At 36.7% G+C, this 23,643-nt stretch overlaps 1 protein-coding gene across 3 annotated transcripts in view; it reads right to left on the bottom strand.

Annotated features, from left to right (window-relative positions):
- The window catches only part of TANC2 (tetratricopeptide repeat, ankyrin repeat and coiled-coil containing 2), a 386,861-nt gene that overhangs the window by 327,224 nt on the left and 35,994 nt on the right, over positions 1 to 23,643 (bottom strand). For all 3 annotated transcript variants that reach the window (XM_061144314.1, XM_061144315.1, XM_061144317.1), the window contains exon 2: positions 18,452 to 18,545. In XM_061144314.1, coding sequence (XP_061000297.1) covers positions 18,452 to 18,518 — 67 coding nt within the window. In that variant the 5' untranslated portion in view covers positions 18,519 to 18,545. The remainder of the gene's footprint in view (positions 1 to 18,451; positions 18,546 to 23,643) is intronic.

The following is a 23,643-nucleotide window of genomic DNA, read 5'->3' as shown; positions in this document are numbered from 1 at the left end:
CCCAAAAAGCAGAATCACAGAAAGCTCTGAAAACTATTCCACTTGTTAGAAGTTGAAAGCATAGTCAAATACATTTTTGAGACAAAGGATCATACATCATAATGGCATACTGATACTTTACATAAAGTTCATCAAGGATACAACAGTTCAGGTAAACACAAACAAAGCAAATAGCAAGTAAACAGCAAGTCACCATGACTCCCTACAGAGCTGGGAAAAAATACTATTCTTTTAAGAAGTTACATTGCCAGTGTTAGAAGAAAGAAAGAAAGAAGATGGCTTATGGTTAAGCAGACACTCTCATTTTTCAGGAGCTCAGGTTGATATATAATGCATATGCACACTGCACATTAGGGAGGGAGAACTTCCAAATAAACACAAAGAATTTTATATTTAATCTTTCTTGTCCTGACTTAATATATATATTTTATTTCATCTAGAGAAAAATACTATTAATATTTACTCTAACCTCTACAGAAACACGATGTCTGGTAAACAACATAAAAATGATGAGATGTGTGAAGAAACAAAAGAATTAACAAGGCAGATGCACATATGACTTAAATGTTGGATTTAGCAGAGATATCAACTATTAAACTATTATTTTTACCTATTACATAAAAGTTAAGAAAAAAAGGTTAAAAATATAAAAACAACAGGTGAAAAGGTTAAACATTTCATCAGAGAAACGAACTATCTTAAAAAGAACCAAATGAACATTCTATAATTGAAAAACACCATCTAAATTAAGAATTAACCAACTGGACTTAAAAACTGACTGAACTCAGCAGAAAAATGTCAATAAACCTGGAGACAGGCCAACATAAATTGACCAAAGGGAAAAAAATTACCAAAAGCAAAAAAAATAACACAGTTTGAGATGCGTGTGTTGTGCTGTGCTAAGCTGCTTCAGTTGTGTTCAACTCTTTGCAACTCTGTGACGGTAGCCCACTAGGCTCCTCTGTCCATGGCATTCTCCACTCAAGAATACTGGAGTGGGTTGTCATGCCCTCTCCAGGGGATCTTCCCAACCCAGGGATCAAACCTGTGTCTCTTACATCTCCTGCACTGGCAGGTGGGTTCTTTATCATTAGTGCCACCTGAGAAGCCCTGAGATGCATGAGGTAATGTCAAATAATCTAAGTACAAATTAAAGTTCCAAAACATAGATGATAAAAGGATAGAAGAAATCATTTAAGAAATAATAGCTAAGGTTTTCCACAACTGATGAAAGACATCAACACACAGACTCAACATATAAATCCAAACAACAGGAAGAAAGGTACATCATAGCTAAATGCTAACCCCAAAGATAAAGAAAAAAATTTTTCCCAGTGCACCAGGCCCGAGCACTTGTCTCACACATCCAGCCTGGACCCAGAGGAATCGGGTGGAGAGGGAGGTGGGAGGGGGGATCGGGATGGGGAATACATGTAAATCCATGGCTGATTCATGTCAATGTATGACAAAAACCACTACAATATTGTAAAGTAATTAGCCCCCAACTAATTAAAATAAATGAAAAAAAAAAAGAAAAAAAATTTTAATCAGACTAAATAAATAAGTCACATTTCATTCCAAGGTAAAAAAACAATGAGAATGATGCCAACTTATTATCAGAAACAAAAGATAACAGAATAACATCTTTAAAAGTGTTGAAAGAAAAGACCTGTCATTGGGAGAAAATAACAGCAAATGAAGAAACAGACAAAGGATTAATCTCAAAAATATACAAGCAACCCCTGCAGCTCAATTCCAGAAAAATAAATGACCCAATCAAAAAATGGGTCAAAGAACTAAACAGACATTTCTCCAAAGAAGACATACAGAGGGCTAACAAACACATGAAAAGATGCTCAACATCACTCATTATTAGAGAAATGCAAATCAAAACCACAATGAGGTACCATTACACGCCAGTCAGGATGGCTGCTATCCAAAAGTCTACAAGCAATAAATGCTGGAGAGGGTGTGGAGAAAAGGGAACCCTCTTACACTGTTGGTGGGAATGCAAACTAGTACAGCCGCTATGGAAAACAGTGTGGAGATTTCTTAAAAAACTGGAAATAGAACTGCCATATGACCCAGCAATCCCACTTCTGGGCATACACACTGAGGAAACCAGATCTGAAAGAGACACGTGCACCCCAATGTTCATCGCAGCACTGTTTATAATAGCCAGGACATGGAAGCAACCTAGATGCCCATCAGCAGATGAATGGATAAGGAAGCTGTGGTACATATACACCATGGAATATTACTCAGCCGTTAAAAAGAATTCATTTGAATCAGTCCTAATAAGATGGATGAAACTGGAGCCCATTATACAGAGTGAAGTAAGCCAGAAAGATAAAGACCAATACAGTATACTAATGCATATATATGGAATTTAGAAAGATGGTAACAATAACCCTATATGCAAAGCAGAAGAAGAGACACAGAAATACAGAACAGACTTTTGAACTCTGTGGGAGAAGGTGAGGGTGGGATGTTTCAAAAGAACAGCATGTATACTATCTATGGTGAAACAGATCACCAGCCCAGGTGGGATGCATGAGACAAGTGCTCGGGCCTGGTGCACTGGGAAGACCCAGAGGAATCGGGTGGACAGGGAGGTGGGAGGGGGGATCGGGATGGGGAATACGTGTAAATCTATGGCTGATTCATATCAATGTATGACAAAACCCACTGAAATGTTGTGAAGTAATTAGCCTCAAACTAATAAAAATAAAATAAAATAAAATAAAATGAAATAAAATAAAAAAGAAAACGAAAAGAACTGTCAATCTAAGATTTTATTCCCAGGGGAAATAGCCTTCAAAAATGAAGGTAAAATTACAATATTATGAGAAAACAAAAGCTGAGATAATTCACTATACTGACCTACACCTCAAGAAATGCAAAGAAAGTTCTGCAAGGTGAAAAAAGTTATTCCAGATAAAATATCATTTTAAAGAACGAATGAAGAATACTAGAAGAAAGAAATATATGAGCCAACTTTTTAAAAAGACATTTGAAAAAATCTGAAAAACTAATGACTAAGCAAGAGAAATGTATTGTGGCATATAAACTACAGTAGAAGTAAAATGCAGGACAACAAAAAGTGGGATATAAGTAGAATTAAACATCCTAAAGTCCTTACAGTGCTCATAAAGTAGAAGAATAAAAATTCAAGTTGGACCATAAAAAGTTTAATATGTAAGCCTTTGCACGTGTGTGCTCAGTTCTCAGTCATGTCCGGCTCTTTGCAACCTACAGTCCATGCAACCCCAAGGACTATGTAGACTACCAGGCTCCTCTGTCCATGGGATTTTTCAGGCAAGAATACTAGGGTGGTTTGCCATTTCCTCCTCTAAGGGATCTTCTGGATCCACGGAATGAACCCTTGTCTCCTGCACTGGTAGGCAGATTCTTTACCACTGTGCCCCTGGGAAGCCCAATTCTTTGCATAGTCTCTTTTTTAAAAAAATCCAAAAAGGTACAGCTAAAAGCCGAAGAAAACATAATTTAAAATATTTCATAAATTCTAAAAAAGACAGGGAGCAGGGAAAAAAAGGAGTGAGGAACACATGGAATGCAAAAAACTAAAAACAAAAAAACAAAGAGAAAGATGAGACTTCCACCAAATCACATCAGTAGTTATACAGTCAGTGAAATGGGCTAAATAGACCATTTAAAAATAGATAATCAGATTGGATGTAACAACAAGAAAACTACCTATTTATAAGAGATACACCTTAAATACAAAATCTAGACAGATTTGAGGCAAAAGTATCAGAAAGTCAACATTAACATACGGTAGCTAAAAAATGAGTAAAGTTCACTCTATCAAGAGTAAATACATTCTGTTTTCTAACATCCATGACGTAGTTATAAGATCTGATCAAAATACAGTCAGAATAAAATACAAAACAAAGAAAACCAACCTCAATTGGCAAACATATTGTTCACAGGATTGGATCATAAATATTTCAGGAGTATGGACTGTACAGTCTCTATCACAAAGAGGTGTGGCTATGTTCCAATAAAATCACACTATGTAAAAAGTTAATAAGGAGAATATTACATATCAAATAATATTTCGACCCCTGGGTCAGGAAGATCCTCTGGAGAAGGAAATGGCAAGCCACTCCAGGATTCTTAATTGGGAAATGCTATGAACAGATGAAACGGACACTTTCTAGGAAAATAATAAATTATCCAATCTCATCTCAAGGAAACCTAATTAGACTGATGACAATAAAATTAAAAATATTGTCAAAAAACTACCTAAACTGCCCCCCCCCAAGAAACTCAGGCTAGCCATTTTTATGTCTGAGTTCCAATAAACTTTCAAGAAATAAATAATTCATATGATACATGAAGCACAGTAAAAGATGAAATCATCACAATTCATCTTGTGAAGTTTAGCATAGCTCAAACAACTCTGAATAAATAGGACAAAAATAAAATTAAAATAGAGGTGAAAATATGAGTTCAAGAGTATGTGTCTATCTGATGAGAAGTGATATTAGTTTAATTGCTAAACTGCTACAAATACCTGAAATATAAATAAAACCAGTCAAATCAGATATGTTTCAAAATGCAATTTCAAGGTTCTCACCACTCTTCTTCACTCTCAGTCATATTCATTTTCGCAGCCTACCACCAAATAAGAATCCTTCTTCTCTTTAATACAGGCACACTGTCACTTTCTCTAATGACTTTTCACCTCAAATTCTATGACAGTCTATCTTAATTGGCAAGGACAAATGAATTTCATAAAGAGTAGACATCTCAACTGACAAAATAAATTGGGCAAATAGATGGGCAAGGACCAGAAAGCGAAACAGTAGTCAATAAAAATATGACAGGTCTGGGTTTTATTACAAAAGATGTTGCAGTTCTAAAATTAAATAAGAAAAATCCTTTCCTCATATTAAATAGGAGGGTTTTCTAACCAAATTTGTTAGACCAAGGTACAGAAAAGGTAAAAGCCCTTGAAAAGCTTATGCTGTAATTTCATGGTTTATTAGTGAAATAAAACTTACTGTCCCTGGAAGGAAAAAGATACTTTTATAGCACAAATATATTTATATGCATACTAATATACATATTTCTTTATAGTTTGTTATGAGCATTCACTATTCGGAGAGCAATGAAGGTTTTAATTAATTTCAATGCCCAATTAGGGACAGTGAGGGGGCGGGGGCGGAGTGCCTATAACAAATTCTTCTAACAAACTGCCCTATTTTCACAGATGGACAGAGTTTTTGCTCATAAACTGATTAAAGAGAAATTAACTCAAACTCAAATATCAAGAGATATTTGATATTTCAGAGAGCATACTCAGTTCAGTTCAGTCGCTCATCATGTCTGACTCTTTGCAACCCCATGAACTGCAGCACACCAGGCCTCCCTGTCCATCACCAACTCCCAGAATTTACTCAAACTCATGTCCATTGAGGCGGTGATGCCATCCAACCATCTCATCCTCTGTCATCCTCTTCTCCTCCTGCCCTCAGTCTTTCCCAGGATCAGGGTCTTTTCAAATGAGTCAGCTCTTCACATCAGGTGGCCAAGGTATTGGAGTTTCAGCTTCAACATCAGTCCTTCCAATGAACATCCAGGACTGATCTCCTTTAGGACAGACTGGTTAGATATCCTTGCAGTCCAAGGGGCTCTCAAGAGTCTTCTCCAACACCACAGTTCAAAAGCATCAATTCTTTGGTGCTCAGCTTTCTTTATAGTCCAACTCTCACATCCATACATGACTACTGGAAAAACCATAGCCTTGACTACCCAGCACTTAGTGATTAACAAATAAGTATCTGTTGACAGAAACCAAATCATGATCTATGAAAGTAAAACAATAAACTGGACTTTATCATGTTAAAAACTTTATGAAAAGACTCTGCTAAGGTTATAGAGAGACAAGCAATAGTCTGACAGAAAATATTTGCAAACAACGTTATCTGACAAAGGCTAGAATATATTACATAAAGAACTCTCAAAAGCTAACACATGAACAACAGCAACCCAACCAGAAGACAACCAAAAGACATGGAGAGATATTTCACCAAAGAAGACATATAGAAAGCAAATAAGCACAGGAAAAGATGCTCAGTATCATTGAGTCACTAGGGAAACACAAACTAAAACCACAATGAGATACCAATATACGCAGTGACAACACCAAATGCTAGCAAGGGTGAGAAGAAATTAGATTATTTGCACATTGCTGGTGGGAATGTAAAATAGCATAGACACTCTGAAAAAGAGACGGAACTTTCTTTAAAAACAAAACATGAAACTAAAACATGTCCTAGGAACTGTACTCGTGGACATTTACCCCAAAGAAACAAAAGCACTTGTTCACACAAAACCCTGTACATTTCTCCAAATTACCAGCAATTCCACTCCAATACCTCCATTCTATCTCTAGCTTAAGTCTAAATCAAAGACAGATTTTGGCTATTTAACATTTAGAAGGTATCTTTTGGTCATAATGGCATTATGTCCTACAATGTGTCAGACAGTCCCACAAAATGAAGTGGCAATAATGCTCTGGCCTTACTAATACCACGGCTTTCTTCCTCTCTGTCCTAGACAAATATAGCCTATTTCCCTATGTAACCATGTATTTTTATCAGTTTTAATATCTTATAAGTCATACCAGAATCAATGATTCCTTTTCATATTTCATTATTTTCATTTATTCTTCCACAGAATTTTAAAGTTACTTTACTTCTGTTTCGCTGGCAATGCTAAAGCCTTTGACTGTATGGATCACAACAAACCTTGGAAGATTCTTCAAGAGACAGGAATTCTTCAAGAGACCACCTTACCTGCCTCCTGAGAAGTCCATATGCAGGTCAAGAAGCAACAGTTAGAACCGGACATGCAACAACACAGTGTTTCCAAATTGGGAAAGGAGAACATCAAGGCTGTATACTGTCACCTGGCTTATTTAATGTCTATACAGAGTAAATCATGTGAAATGCTGGGCTGGATGAAGCACAAGCTGAAATCAAGACTGTTGGGAGAAATATCAATAACCTCGGATATGCAGATGACACCACCCTTATGGCAGAAAGCAAAGAGGAACTAAAGAGCCTCTTGATGAAAGCAAAAGAGGAGAGTGGAAGAGTTGGCTTAAAACTCAACATTCAGAAAACTAAGATCATGGCATCACTTCATGGCAAATAGATGAGGAAACAATGGAAACAGTGGCAGACTATTTTCTTGGGCTCCAAAATCACTGCAGATGGTGACTGCAGCCATGAAATTAAAAGATTCTTGCTCCTTGGAAGAAAAGCTAGGACTAACCTAGACAGCATAATAAAAAGCAGAGACACTACTTTACCAACAAAGGTCCATATAGCCAAAGCTATGGCTTTTCTAATAGTCATGTATGGATGTGAGAGTTGGACTATAAAGAAAGCTGAGTGCAGAAGAATTGATGTTTTTGAACTGTGGTGTTGGAGAAGACTCTTGAGAGTCCCTTGGACTGCAAGGAGATCCAACCAGTCCATCCTAAAGGAAATCAGCCTGAATATTCATTGGAAGGGCTGATGCTGAAGCTGAAACTCCAATACTTACACCACCTGATGTGAAGAATTGACTCATCTGAAAAGATCCTGATGCTGGGAAAGATTGAAGGTGGGAGAGAAGGGGATGACAGAGAATGAGATGGTGGGATGGCATCACCGAGTCAATGGACATGAGTTTGAGTAGGTTCCAGGAATTGGTGATGGACAGGGAGGCCTGGCACGCTGCTGTCCATGGGGTCACAAAGAGTCGGACATGACTGAGTGACTGAACTAAACTGAACTGACGGTTTTTCCAGTAGTCATGTACGGATATGAGAGTTGGATCATAAAGAAAGCTGAGCACCAAAGAACTGATGCTTCTGAACTGTGGTGCTGGAGAAGACTCTTGAGAGTTCCTTGGACAGCAAGGAGATCACACCAGTTGACCCTAAAGGAAATCAGCCCTGAATATTTGTTGGAAGAACTGAAGCTGAAGCTGAAACTCCAATGCTTTGTCCACCTGATGTGAAGAAATGACTCACTGGAAAAGACCCTGAAGCTGGGTACGATTGAAGGCAGGAGGAGAAGGGGACAAAAGAGGATAAGATGGCAGGATGGCATCACCGACTCCATGGATTTGAGTTTGAGCAAGCTCCAAGAGTTGGTGATGGACAGGGAAGCCTCATGTGCTGTAGTCCATGGGGTCACAAAGGGTCAAACATGACTGAGCGACTGAACTGAACTGAATCCAACTGAAAATGAACCTGTTTCCTGAATGGAACTGAAATAAATTTATATGTAAATCCAGAAGCATGATATCTCTTTCCATTTGTCCAAGTCTTACAGGGAAGCCTGGCGTGCTACAGTCCATGGGGTCACAAAGAGTTGGACAACTGAGCAAATGAACTGAACCAAAGTCTTACACACTTCAGTAAGGTTTCCTGTTAAATCTATTCCTGAGAATTTGATGGCTGCTATCACTGTGAATGTAATTTTTTTTTCTCATTTACATTCCTAATCAGTAAATACTGGCAGAGCTAAAAGTGTCAATCACCTTGCCAAATTACATTATTATTTCTAATAGATATTTACTGAATTCTGGGGTTTTTACCTTGCTTAAAAATAAAAATGGCACTGTCTTGTCTTTTCCAATATTTATTCTAGTCACTTTATTTTCTTGTCTTTATTGGATATTAGGAACTTCTAAACAATTTTGAAAAAGGTTGATAATAGGAGAAATCTCTATCATGTTTCTGTTTTAATGGAAATGGCTGATTCATTTCTTTGTTTAGAATGATATTTGCTGTTGGATTTGGTGAATACCCTTTATTACATTTAAAGTATCCTTCTATATTAATGATGTTTTAATGGCTGCTCAAATTTATAAAATGCTTTAGCAGAATATAATGATATAATAATGTGGTTTTATTTTTTTTCTAAGTAAAAATTTGCATTGATTTTCTGATACAGAAACATCTTTGCCTTCCTGGAACAAATTCTACTTGTAGTATATTATCAGGAATTATTTACATTTAACTATAGTTTTATTTACTTTGCTTATTTTTCTTTCTGCATTTCTGCTTTTTCATGTTCATTTTTTATTTTGGAAGGAGATAGCCTCAAGATATTTTTTTCTTCCAGTGGCTGTGTTATACTAGGGGTACTATACTTTCTGAGTTTCTGAATAATCTGAACTTGACAGTATTTTTTTTCCTCATACCTGAATGATGATTTACCAAAACAATGATACCAAATAGTGGCATTAGTTATATCAAAGAACTGTACTGGAACTTTTACTAATTAGTTGCATGACTGTAAACAATAAAAACTACAGTTAAAAAATATATAAATATTTAAATTTTATAAAACACAAAAACACATATTTTTCCTTTATCACTCATAATTCAAAAGAACCACACAGTTGTGTTTTCACAAGAGTTCCAAGTCCTACATACATCAGAAACAATTTTCACATTATAAATCTGAAGTAAGCTATAAAATTCAAAGTTGATATTCACATGTCCTTTGAGGACATGAGATGCCTAAGAAAATTCATTTGTTATTACTTGACATAAAATCTATTTGTTAAATCTTCATCTAGTGGCCCACATAAAAGTTCAGATCAACTATTCCAAGAGCGAATTAGAATAGCCAATTTCCTTTATTATGAACACTTTTCAAACTAAAAATTAAAATGGTTCTCTAAAATAAAACAAATGATTAAGTCATGACAAAACTTACCTTACTAATTTTAAAAATAAGCCATGAGCCAAAAATAATAATATAAAGAATAAAGCACCCACCCAATTATTCACTAATGATTAAAGAAAAAAAAATGTGATGATGAAAACAATAATGATATCATTCCATAAACACATCTTTTCCTTTTAATATCAAATTTATTCTTGCTTTGGAATTTCTGTCTCAGAGAACACTTGAAGAAAAACAGACTGCTTCTCTTCAAATTCCTGCTATACAGAACACAAATCACTATTTTTATAGCTACTCTAAATTATAAACATTTTACATGAAAAACCATGGAAAAGAAAAAGTACTAGAATAAGACCCCCCAAAATCATTATAGACATAATGAAATACCTAGTAAATCAAAATAATAAGCTTTAATATTACAGTAGAACCTTGACATACATGGGTTTAATAATATGATCACTACTAAAGCAGCAGTTGTTCAAATGTCTAGAATACAATGATTGGTAATCTTGCTAAAGCACAAATTTGGTGCCTACCTCTAATAAGCATAGTATTTAGAAATAAATCACTCACCTAGTACTCAAGGCAAAAAGTCTACACAGCATCTGCATCTTAATATGGAATACCAGACCACCTGATCTGCCTCTTGAGAAACCTATATGCAGGTTAGGAAGCAACAGTTAGAACTGGACATGGACCAACAGACTGGTTCCAAATAGGGAAAGGAGAATGTCAAGGCTGTATATTGTCACCCTGCTTATTTAACTTACATGCGGAGTACATCATGAGAAACGCTGGACTGGATGAAGCACAAGCTGGAATCAAGATTGCCGGGAGAAACATCAATAACCTCAGATATGCAGATGACACCACCCTTATGGCAGAAAGTGAAGAGGAACTAAAGAGCCTCTTGATGAAAGTGAAAGAGGAGAGTGAAAAAGTTGGCTTAAAGCTCAACATTCAGAAAACTAAGATCATGGCATCTGGTCCCATCACTTCATGGGAAATAGATGGGGAGACAGTGGAAACTGTCAGACTTTATTTTTTTGGGCTCCAAAATCACTGCAGATGGTGACTGCAGCCATGAAATTAAAAGACACTTACTCCTTGGAAGGAAAGTTATGAGCAACCTAGATAGCATAGTAAAAAGCAGAGACATTACTTTGCCAACAAAGGTCTGTCTAGTCAAGGCTATGGTTTTTCCAGTGGTCATATATGGATGTGAGAGTTGGACTGTGAGGAAAGCTGAGTGCCAAAAAATTGATGCTTTTGAACTGTGGTGTTGGAGAAGACTCTTGAGAGACCCTTGGACTGCAAGGAGATCCAACCAGTCCATCCTAAAGGAGATCAGTCCTGGGTGTTCATTGGAAGGACTGATGTTGAAGCTGAAACTCCAATACTTTGGCCATTTCATGCGAAGAGTTGACTCATTGGAAAAGACCCTGATGCTGAGAGGGCTTGGGGGCAGGAGGAGAAGGGGACGACAGAGGATGAGATGGCTGGATGGAATCACCGACTCAATGTGCATGAGTCTGAGTAAACTCCGGGAGTTGGTAATGGACAGGGAGGCCTGGCACGCTGCGATTCATGGGGTCGCAAAGAGTCGGACATGACTGAGAGACTGAACTGAACTCTTTTTCTACTAGCTATTTTATATGGATTAACTGTTATGAAGGGACAGAAAATCCTACTGCTGGTATCAAAAGTGAAAAACTAAGAAAATCACAGTTCTTGGCCAGAAAACAAATTTTGCATAAACTATTTCTTTAAATGTCAAATTTGAGGGCAGTTCAGATCTCTGACATGTATGAATGAGTGAGTGAGTGAGTGTGTGTGTGTGTGTGTGTGTGTGTGTGCACCCGTGTGCACTTCTTTCAAAATGTGGTCAGTGGAGTTGAGGGAACTTAACCAGTATGGTGATGTCAACTATTATTTGTCTTCTGTCATATCCAATCAGTGTTCGGAGAGATGCAATAAGTAAATGCCATATAGTTCTCTGGATTCAATTCTGGAACACAATGAGGACTTTAATGAAAAAGCTAATGAAATCCAAATAGAAATCTGGAGCTTAGTTAATAGCAGTGTACCAATGCTGGTTTCTTAGTTTTGACAAATGCACCATGGTAACACACAGATGCAACAATAAGGAAAACTAGGTAAAGAGTATACAGGAATTCTCTGTACTATCTTGGCAACTCTTATAAAAAGCTAAAATTAACCCAAAATGAAAAGCTCACACACACACAAAAAAAATTGGCATAGGAGGAAATATAATTATTTAAGTGAAATCCAAGAGAAACAGATACATTTAGAGTGTCTATCGTAGGTACAGACTTTAAGACAGATATAGACATAAATAGCAACTGACTATTGTTCACAGGTTAAAAGACAAGATTGAAATACTACTGACAAGGAACATAAAGAATTTTTTTAAAAAACCTAATGGTGTCTACCTATAAATTGTTTTCAAGTTAAAAGGGAAAACTCATATCTGTACAGCAGAGAAAGCGGACAGTACCCTGATTTGGTCATCAGAATCACAAATGAGTAACAGATGGACATTGTGCGCCTCCACCTATAATACCCTAAGAAGAAAACAACATACATTTATGTAACATTCAGACCATAGATATATAACCTGAATCTAATCATTGCAAAAAAAAAAAAATGTACAATTAGGAATAGTTCAGTTATTCTTCAAACATGTCAAGAAAGGCTGTGAAACCATAACTAATTAAATGAGAGTAAAAAGACACAACAAGTAATGTAATACCTTATTGGACTGAATCTTGGAAACAAAGGGATGAAATTCTATTTAAAAATCACTAGGTAAACTGACAAAATTTAGAGAATAAATGGTAGATAGGATGAAAGTATTATATCAACAATTGCTTGACGTGAACAAATGTACTGTGGTTATAAAAAGTAATCTCCTTAAGAAATACGTACTGAAATTTTTAACAGTAAAGGGGCATGATGCATTTGACCCATCTTCAAATGATTTTAAAAAAGAGTGAGACAGAAAGGGTGAAGTAGAGGAGAGGAGACGCTCTGTGTATGTACATGCAGAAAGAGAATGCTGACACAAATACAGTGAAAAGTTCATGAATCTGTGGGAGGGTATATGGAGTTTTTTGTATTATTGTTGCAACTTTTCTGCAAACCTAAAATTATTTCCAAATTAAAAAAAAATTAATGAAGCAAATGGAATTTCTAGAACTGAAATGTACAAAAACTAAAATTAAGAACTGAATGCAGTTAAAAGCAGATTATAGACCAATGTTAGTGAACAAACTTTCTTTGGCATTTCCCTTCTTTGAGATCGTAATACCAAAGTATGTTCAAACTCCCATACAACTGTGCTCATTTCACATGCTGGCAAGGTTATGCTCAAAATTCTTCAAGCAAGGCTTCACCAGTACGTGAACTGAGAACTTCCAGATGTACAAACTGGGTTTCAAAGAAGCAGAAGAATCAGTGATCAAATTATCAACATTCTCTGAATCAAGGAGACAGCAAGGGAGTTCCAGAAATAATCTACTTCTGCTACACTGACTACACTAAAGCCTTTGACTGTATGCATCACAACAAGCTGTGGAAAATTCTTAAAGAGACAAGAGTACCAGAGCACCTTACTTACCTCCTGAGAAATCTGTATGTGGGTCAAAAGCCATAGTTACAACTGGACTTGGTGGGGGTGGTGGGGGGTGGGGGGCAGAACTGGACACGAAATAAATGGACTGGTTCAAAACTGGGAAAGGAGGATGTCAAGGTTGTATATTGTCACCCTGCTTATTTAACTTATATGCAGAGTACATTATGCAAAATGCTGGGTTGGAAGAATCACAAGCTGGAATCAAGACTGCTGGGAAAAATATCCACCTCAGATATCCAGATGATACCATCTTAATGGCAGAAAATGAAGAGGAACTATAGATCCTGTTGATGGGGGTGAAAGAGGACACTGAAAAAGCTGACTTAAAACTAACATGCAAAAAACTAAGATCATGGCATCTGGTCCCATTACTTCACAACAAATAGAAAGGGAAAAAGTAGAAGCAGTGACAGATTTTATTTTCTTTGGCTCCAAAATCACCGCAGATGGTGACTGCAGCTATGAAATTAAAAGACACTTGCTCCTTAGAAGGAAAGTAATGACAAACCTAGACACTGTATTAAAAAGCAGAGACATCACTCTGCTGACAAAGGTGCATATGGCTTTTCCAGTAGTCATGTATGGATGTGAGAGTTGGACCATAAAGAAGGCTAAGCACCAGAATTGATGTTTTTGAATGGTGGTGCTGGAGGAGACTCTTGAGAGTTCCTTGAACAGCAAGAAGATCAAACTACTCAATCCTGAAGGAAATCAGTTCCCCACTGATTAAGTGAAGAAGAACTAAAGAGCTTCTTGATGAAAGTGAAAGAGGAGAGTGAAAAAGTTGGCTTATAGCTCAACATTCAGAAAACTAAGATAATGGCATCCGGTCCCATCATTTCATGACAAATAGATGGAGAAACAGTGGAAACACTAGCAGACTTTATTTTCTTGGGCTCCAAAACCACTGCAGATGGTGACTGCAGCAATGAAATAAAAAGCTGCCTGCTCCTTGGGAGAAAAGTTATGACCAACCTAGACAGCATGTTAAAAAGCAGACACATTACTTTGCCAACAAAGGTCCGTCTAGTCAAAGCTACAGTTTTTCCAGTAGTCATGTATGGATGTGAGAGTTGGACTATAAAGAAAGCTGAGCGCAGAAGAATTGATGCTTTTGAACTGTGGTGTTGGAGAAGACTCTTGAGAGTCCCTTGGACTGCAAGGAGATCACACCAGTCCATCCTAAAGGAGATCAGTCCTGAATATTCACTGGAAGGACTGATGTTGAAGCTGAAACTCCAATACTTTAGCCATCTGATGCGAAGAACTAACTCTTTTGAAAAGACCCTGATGCTGGGAAAGACTGAAGGCAGGAGGAGAAGGGGACAACAGAGGATGAGATGGTTGGATGGCATCACCGCCAAAATGGACATGAGTTTGAGTAAACTCTGGGAGTTGGTGATGGACAGGGAGGCCTGGCGGGTTGCAGTCCATGGGGTCGCAAAGAGTCGGACATGACTGAGCAACTGAACTGAACTAACTGAAAGGAAATCAACGCTGAATATTCATTGGAAGGGCTGATGTTGAAGTTGAAGCTCCAATACTTTGACCACCTGATGAGAAAAGCCAACTCACTGGAAAAGACTCTGATGTTGGGAAAGACTGAAGGCAAAGGGAGATGGGGGTGACGGAGGAAGAGATAGTTAGATGACATCACCCAACTCAATGGACGTGAATTTGAGCAAACTCTGGGAACTAGTGGAAGACAGAGGATGTTACAGTCCATGAGGTTGCAAAGAGTCAGACATGACTTAGCGACCGAACAAGAACAAAAAAACCCAGATTTTTTTATACTATCCAACATAAAGGACAGAGAGAAAAGGATAGAAAGAAAGTGTAAGAGACATAAATGACACACATGTAGTTTATCAAAAGCATAACTGGAGTCCCAGAAGGAAAGAACAAAGAGAAAATGGGGAAAAATAAAATTTAAAAAGATAATTAGTAATAATTTTCCCAAACTGATGAAAGTCATCAAGCCACATATTCTGAAAACCCTACAAACATAAATAAATAGAAGCTAAACAAAGATAGATTAAAAAGAAAAGCACTCCTATGCACATCAATGTAACATCTAGAAAACTAAAAACAAAGAGATAAAAGACAGATTGCAGACAGCATTTAGACTGACAGCTAACTTTTCACCAGAAGTAATTCAAGAAGCCAGAAGACAATGAACAATATTTCAAAGTGCTGAAAGAAAACAAGTGCCAATATATAATTCCACTCCCAGCAAAAACATCCTGCAAGAATAAAGGCAAAATAAAGGTGTTTTCAGAAAACTGAAGCAAATTTGCCACATCAAGATTCCAACTAAAGGAAATTATACAGAGTGTTCTAGAAACAAAAAGAAATTTGGTGATTCCATTTAGAAAGTGAAGGAAGGAGGGAATAAAAATCAATAAAAAGGTCAAATCTGTGAATAAATCTATGTAACAGTGAGTACGTAAAACAACAATAATAATGTCTTGTGGAGTTTAAATACAAACTATTTAAACTAATGTAAAGATTCTAAGACTCTTGCATAGTCCAAGGAGAGGATAAAAGTACCAATTGACACCAAACTTTGATTGATGTTTTAATCTGAAAGTTAAGTGGTTACTGAACAAATTATAATAAGAGTTCAAAATCCCCAAATCAATAGGGAGAGATATGGAATATAAAAAATGTTCTGATCAATCCAAAATAAAGCAATAAGAGAGAGGGGGAAAGGACAGAACAGGCAGGACAAGCATGAAACAAACAGCAGTGCCATACTAAACCCCAGATGTATCACTGGTTGGTGGTGGTTTAACCATGGTCATGTCTGACTCTTGCAACCCCATGGGCTGTAGCGTGCCAGGCTCCTTTGTCCATGGGATTCTTAAGGCAAGAATACTGGAGTGAGTTGCCTTTTCCTTCTCCAGGGGATCTTCCAGACCCAGGAATTAAACCTGGGTCTCCTGCATTGCAGACACATTCTTTACTGAACGCGCTACGAGAAAAGCCTGTATCGCTGGCTGAATTAATGTAAATGAATTCCAACATCTCCTTTGAGAGGAAAAACTTGTCTGAATGAATACAAAAAGAAAATTCAACTATGTGCTACTAAGAGTTTAACCATATAGACATGTTGAAAATAAAAGAACGGAACAAATTATACCTTAGTATTTATACTATCAGAACAATGCCAGACAGCTATGTTAACACTAGACAAAGTCAACTTTCAAGCAAAAGGCATTATTAAAAATAACGAGGAACATTTCCTCATGGGGTGTGTGCGCATGCGTGTGTGTGTGTTAGTGGCTCAGTCATGTCCGACTTTGCGATCCCACGGACTGTAGCCCGCCAGGCTCCTCTGTTCATGGGATTCTCCAGGCAAGAATACTGGAGTAGGTTGCCATTTCCTACTCCAGGAATCTTCCCTAGTAAGACAGCTTCCAGATATAGACAATTCCACAATCATAGTATAGGATTTAATCACACTTTTCTCAGTAAATAATTTTTTAAAAAGTTAGGACATAAAACATTTGAGGATCACCATTTACAAAAATGACCTACATTGTACCCAATAACTGCAGAATCCATGTTACTTGGTACATCAAGAACATTAGACAAAATTGACTGTATGCAAAGCTGTAAGGAAAATCTCAATAAATATAAAAACAATAAAGTAATACAGGATAGGTTCTCTGATAAGAGTACAATTAGCTAAGTTAATAATAAGATGACCAGGAAATCATCAACTGTTTGGACATTAACAATTATACTTTAAATACCCATGGGTCAAGAAGAAATCACAAGGAGTGCTAAAAAATATTTTGAAGAGAATGATAATGAATATACCACCAATGCTATGCTAAGTCACTTCAGCTGTGCCCAACTCTTTGGATCCTATGGATAGTAGCCTGCCAGGCTCCTCTGTCCACGGGATTTCCCGGGCAAGAATACTGGAGTGGGCTGCCATTTCCTTCTCCACGGGATCTGACCCAGGGATCAAACCTGAGTCTTCTGTCTCAACTGCATTGCAGGCAGATTCTTTACCACTGGGCCACCAGGGAAGCCCATACCACCCATGAAAACTTGTCAAATGCATAAAAATAGGGAACGGAAAAGATTAAAAGAAATAGAATATAGAAATAGAATATAGAAATAGAAATAGAAAGAAGGATTTACTGTATAGCACAGAGAATTATACTCATCATCTTATAATAACCTACAAATGAAATATAATCTGCAAAAATATTGACTTGCTGTTGTACACTTGAAACTAACACAATACTGTAAATTGCTACACGTCAATGAAAGAAAATATGATAAAAATCAACAATCCATTTGTAGAAAACAAACATATAGTGTATTAATCTTCAAGATTTCTCCCAAAAAACTATCTATACAGTTTTGTTTTGTTTTTACCTTAAAAGTCTAAGAATTACACACTTATTTTTTAAAAAAAACATCTTTTAATGATTGTAAAAATGTTCAATTTATGTATCATTTTTGGTATAACCCTTTGAGGACTATCTCTATTATTTTTAGTCTCATTCTCCAAAGAGTATCTGGGACTGAAATAATTTTACTGGTTAATTCTTAAAGTAAATTTAGGTCTGGAAGGTCGTTAATATGTACTGCATAGAAACATTGTGCGTAAGTGTGCAGTCTCTCAGTCGCGTCCGACTCTTTGTGACCCCATGGACTGTAGCCCACCAGGCTCCTCTGTCCATGGGATTCTCCAGGCAAGAATACTGGAGTGGGTTGCCATTTCCTTCTCCAGGGGATCTTCCCGACCCAGGGATCGAACCTGGGTCTCCCTCATCACAGGCAGATGCTTTACCCTCTGAGCCACCAGGGAAGCCCACTCTCATATATCTGAAATAAGCATTTTTCCTTCAAAACTCTTCATTTACCTGACTATTCCTGATGAGTGTTCAAGTGTTCTTCTTAATAAAAAATATGACAACCTATAGGAATGTAAACTTTTTTCTAAATAAGCCATTTAATAAAATATATGAACTGTGGTAGTATTAATTCAGATCCCTAAGAGAACTTTCTTTTCTAAATCATCACACAAAATAAATGAAGCAGAGTTACTCACCACTTGATCTGTTCTTACGACTTGATTTTCCTCCAGTAAGAAGCATCTTGAGGCTATTCCGAAACATGGTTGTACTATTCTAGGACTCACAAAACTACAAAAGAAAATGTGGGAAAATATGTTAGAAAACTTGGTTTGCTGTCCAAATACTATTAAGAATTCACTTTAAATGTGCTATTAGGAATTAACCATTCTGCTTATATATATATAGTACAGAAATTTTAACTATGTGACAGAAACATTTATTTAATTTAATTAGACATTTAAGTATTCCCTTTAAAGTATAATACTTGAGTACCCTAAGAGACAAAGGCAGATATCACTGAGGGTACACAGAAACAGAAAACAATTAGGTAGCTATAAATACAGTTTACCACAAGACTCTCCATTTCTTGGACAATTTTCCCAAAACACACACCCAAAGTTTAAGAGTCCAGAACTCACAGCAGCTGCGTATTTTCCACTGGTCAAGCCAGAATTTCATCTCACAAGACTACTGATATATGAGAACATGAGTACACATATACTACTAATACCAACCTCTTTATGTCCCACTCCCATCAAAAGAAAACTCCTTACAATTTTGCTCTGTCCTCTCTCACTTTCTTAAGAACTTCCATATAAAAATCTTCTTTCTTTTCTCTCTCACACAGCTTTCATTTTTTTCTCTCTACAGGATCATTCCAGTCATAACATAAACATGCTAGTATGCCCTAACCAAAAGCCAGTAAGTAAGCCCCTCTCTTTATTCCCACATGGTCCAATTACTGCTCCTATATCCTTGCTCTTAACAGCAAAATTTCCCACATGTCAGTACCTGAAACCTGCAGACTGAACAGAGCAAGGGTGAATTTAGAACAGAGGTTAACAGCAAATCTCCAAACCAAAGCACACAGAAATTAAAGGCTGAAAAATATGGAACAGTATGAGAGGCATATAGAATCCTTTGAAAGATTCTAACATACATATCATTAAAATCCCAGAAGAAAAGAAAGGAGAAAATAAGAAAGAAGTGATATATGAAGTGATAATAATCAAGAATTTCCTAATACTGATAAGATGTAAAGCCACATCTTTAAACAGCTAGGGAAAAAAATAAACACATTGAAAGAAGCAACAATCAGTAGACTGAGAGGAAACTTTCAACAGCAATGATGAATGACACAGACGATGGAATGACTTCTTAAAATTTTTGAAGGAAAAGAGGTGTCAATCAAGAAATCTATGAACAGTTTAAAATATTCTGAAAATAAAAATAAAATAAAGGTGATTCAGAACACAAAGAACTTATCAGTAAAAAGAAATATGAAAAGAGAGTTCTTCCAACAGAAGGAAAATGAGAGCTAGAAAAGCAACACAGAAGGAAGAGCCACAGAAAAGGTAGGTATATTGGCAAATATAAATGAACAAGAATTGTTAAAAAATATTACATTAATAACTTGTTAAGCTTAAAGTATATGATGAGTGTGGGTGTTTAGTTGTGTCCAACACTTTGTGACCCCATGGACCGTAGCCCGCCAGGCTTCTCTGCTCATGGAATTTTCCAGGCAAGAATACTAGAGTAGGTTACCATTTCCTTCTCCAGGGGATCTTCCTAACCCAGGGATCAAACCCACATTTCTTGCTCCTCCTACATTGGCAGGTGGATTCTATGTCAGTGTACCACCTGAGAATCCCATAGAGATTTTTCAATGCATAACAACAAAGACAAAAAAGTCAGGAGAGGAATAAACAGAGTTAAAGTGTCCAAGATATCCATCTGCATTGAACAGGATGTGGCGGAAGTAATAATTCCAGAAAACTGCAATAACTCAAATTCATATAGTAATTTCTAGCATAGCTATTAAAAGTTTACTGAGGTGAGAGAAAGAATAATTAAAATATATGACCGAACCAAAGAAGGTAAGACGTGAGAGAAAAAGCATAGTACGTGTGGATAGAACAGTGAGATGGTGCTTTAAACACAAATTATACTGTTATTCTGTTAAATACTCTACTAAAAGACTATGGATACATAAAGATTAAATATAAAATGAGAAAAAATATACCAGTTACCAAGGGGGAGAGGAAAATAAGGGATATGCTACAAACTACTGGGCATAAAATAGATAAGCAAGATACTACATAACACAGAGAATTAGTCATTATTTTGTAAGACGTTTTAATGCAGTATAATCTTTAAATTATTGAATTTTTATGCTGTATACCTGAAACTAACACTGTTAAATTGAGGTTGTACCTCAATTTTAAAAAGATCATTGATCACAGACCATCAGAATAAATATAACAAAAAATGAAAGCATTTGAAACACTGCAAGAATTACTAAAATGTGACAGAGATATGAAGTGAACAAATATTGTTGCAAAAATGGTGCAAACAGACTTGCTTGGCTCAGAGTTGCCACAAATTAACAATTTTGTAAAACAAAACAAAATACAGTATCTGCAAAGCACAATATAGCAAAGTGTAGTAAAACATGGTATGGCTTCTGTATGTCTTCTTTGGAGAAATGTCTGTTTAGTTCTTTGGCCCATTTTTTGATTGGGTCATTTATTTTTCTGGAATTGAGCTGCAGGAGTTGCTTGTATATTTTTGAGATTAATCCTTTGTCTGTTGCTTCATTTGCTATTATTTTCTCCCAATCTGAGGGCTGTCTTTTCACCTTACTTATAGTTTTCTTTGTTGTGCAAAAGCTTTTAAGTTTCATTAGGTCCCATTTGTTCATTTTTGCTTTTATTTCCAATATTCTGGGAGGTGGGTCATAGAGGATCTTGCTGTGATTTATGTCGGAGAGTGTTTTGCCTATGTTCTCCTCTAGGAGTTTTATAGTTTCTGGTCTTACATTTAGATCTTTAATCCATTTTGAGTTTATTTTTGTGTATGGTGTTAGAAAGTGTCCTAGTTTCATTCTTTTACAAGTGGTTGACCAGTTTTCCCAGCACCACTTGTTAAAGAGGTTGTCTTTTTTCCATTGTATATCCTTGCCTCCTTTGTCAAAGATAAGGTGTCCATAGGTTCGTGGATTTATCTCTGGGCTTTCGATTCTGTTCCATTGATCTATATTTCTGTCTTTGTGCCAGTACCATACTGTCTTGATGACTGTGGCTTTGTAGTAGAGTCTGAAGTCAGGCAGGTTGATTCCTCCAGTTCCATTCTTCTTTCTCAAGATTACTTTGGCTATTCGAGGTTTTTTGTATTTCCATACAAATTGTGAAATTCTTTGGTCTAGTTCTGTGAAAAATACCGTTGGTAGCTTGATAGGGATTGCATTGAATATATAGATTGCTTTGGGTAGAATAGCCATTTTGACAATATTGATTCTTCCAATCCATGAACACGGTATGTTTCTCCATCTGTTTGTGTCCTCTTTGATTTCTTTCATCAGTGTTTTATAGTTTTCTATGTATAGGTCTTTTGTTTCTTTAGGTAGATATACTCCTAAGTATCTTATTCTTTTTGTTGCAATGGTGAATGGTATTGTTTCCTTAATTTCTCTTTCTGTTTTTTCATTGTTAGTAAATAGGAATGCAAGGGATTTCTGTGTGTTAATTTTATATCCTGCAACTTTACTATATTCATTGATTAGCTCTAGTAATTTTCTGGAAGAGTCTTTAGGGTTTTCTATGTAGAGGATCATGTCATCTGCAAACAGTGAGAGTTTCACTTCTTCTTTTCCTATCTGGATTCCTTTTACTTCTTTTTCTGCTCTGATTGCTGTGGCCAAAACTTCCAACACTACGTTAAATAGTAGTGGTGAGAGTGGGCACCCTTGTCTTGTTCCTGATTTCAGGGGCAATGCTTTCAATTTTTCACCATTGAGGGTGATGCTTGCTGTGGGTTTGTCATATATAGCTTTTATTATGTTGAGGTATGTTCCTTCTATTCCTGCTTTTTGGAGAGTTTTAATCATAAATGAGTGTTGAATTTTGTCAAAGGCTTTCTCTGCATCTATTGAGATAATCATATGGTTTTTATCTTTCAATTTGTTAATGTGGTGTATTACATTGATTGATTTGCAGATATTAAAGAATCCTTGCATTCCTGGGATAAAGCCCACTTGGTCATGGTGTATGATTTTTTTGATATGTTGTTGGATTCTGTTTGCTAGAATTTTGTTAAGGATTTTTGCATCTATGTTCATCAGTGATATTGGCCTGTAGTTTTCTTTTTTTGTGGCATCTTTGTCTGGTTTTGGAATTAGGGTGATGGTGGCCTCATAGAATGAGTAAGATGCTCAACATCACTCATTATTAGAGAAATGCAAATCAAAACCACAATGAGGTACCATTACACGCCAGTCAGGATGGCTGCTATCCAAAAGTCTACAAGCAATAAATGCTGGAGAGGGTGTGGAGAAAAGGGAACCCTCTTACACTGTTGGTGGGAATGCAAACTAGTACAGCTGCTATGGAGAACAGTGTGGAGATTTCTTAAAAAACTGGAAATAGAACTGCCATATGACCCAGCAATTCCACTTCTAGGCATACACACTGAGGAAACCAGATCTGAAAGAGACACGTGCACCCCAATGTTCATCGCAGCACTGTTTATAATAGCCAGGACATGGAAGCAACCTAGATGCCCATCAGCAGATGAATGGATAAGGAAGCTGTGGTACATATACACCATGGAATATTACTCAGCCGTTAAAAAGAATTCATTTGAATCAGTCCTAATGAGATGGATGAAACTGGAGCCCATTATACAGAGTGAAGTAAGCCAGAAAGATAAAGAACATTACAGCATACTAACACATATATATGGAATTTAGAAAGATGGTAACGATAACCCTATATGCAAAACAGAAAAAGAGACACAGAAATACAGAACAGACTTTTGAACTCTGTGGGAGAAGGTGAGGGTGGGCTGTTTCAAAAGAACAGCATGTATACTATCTATGGTGAAACAGATCACCAGCCCAGGTGGGATGCATGAGACAAGTGCTCAGGCCTGGTGCACTGGGAAGACCCAGAGGAATCGGGTGGAGAGGGAGGTGGAAGGGGGGATCGGGATGGGGAATACGTGTAAATCTATGGCTGATTCATATCAATGTATGACAAAACCCACTGAAATGTTGTGAAGTAATTAGCCTCCAACTAATAAAAATAAATAAATTAATTAAAAAAAAAAAAAAACATGGTATGCCTGTATACTATGTTCATAGAATGGAAGGTTCAATATCTTTAAAATA

This window comes from Dama dama, chromosome 5, assembly GCF_033118175.1.
Source record: "Dama dama isolate Ldn47 chromosome 5, ASM3311817v1, whole genome shotgun sequence".
Taxonomy (NCBI): Eukaryota; Metazoa; Chordata; class Mammalia; order Artiodactyla; family Cervidae; genus Dama; species Dama dama.
This window is presented reverse-complemented; position numbering and strand designations above follow the sequence as displayed.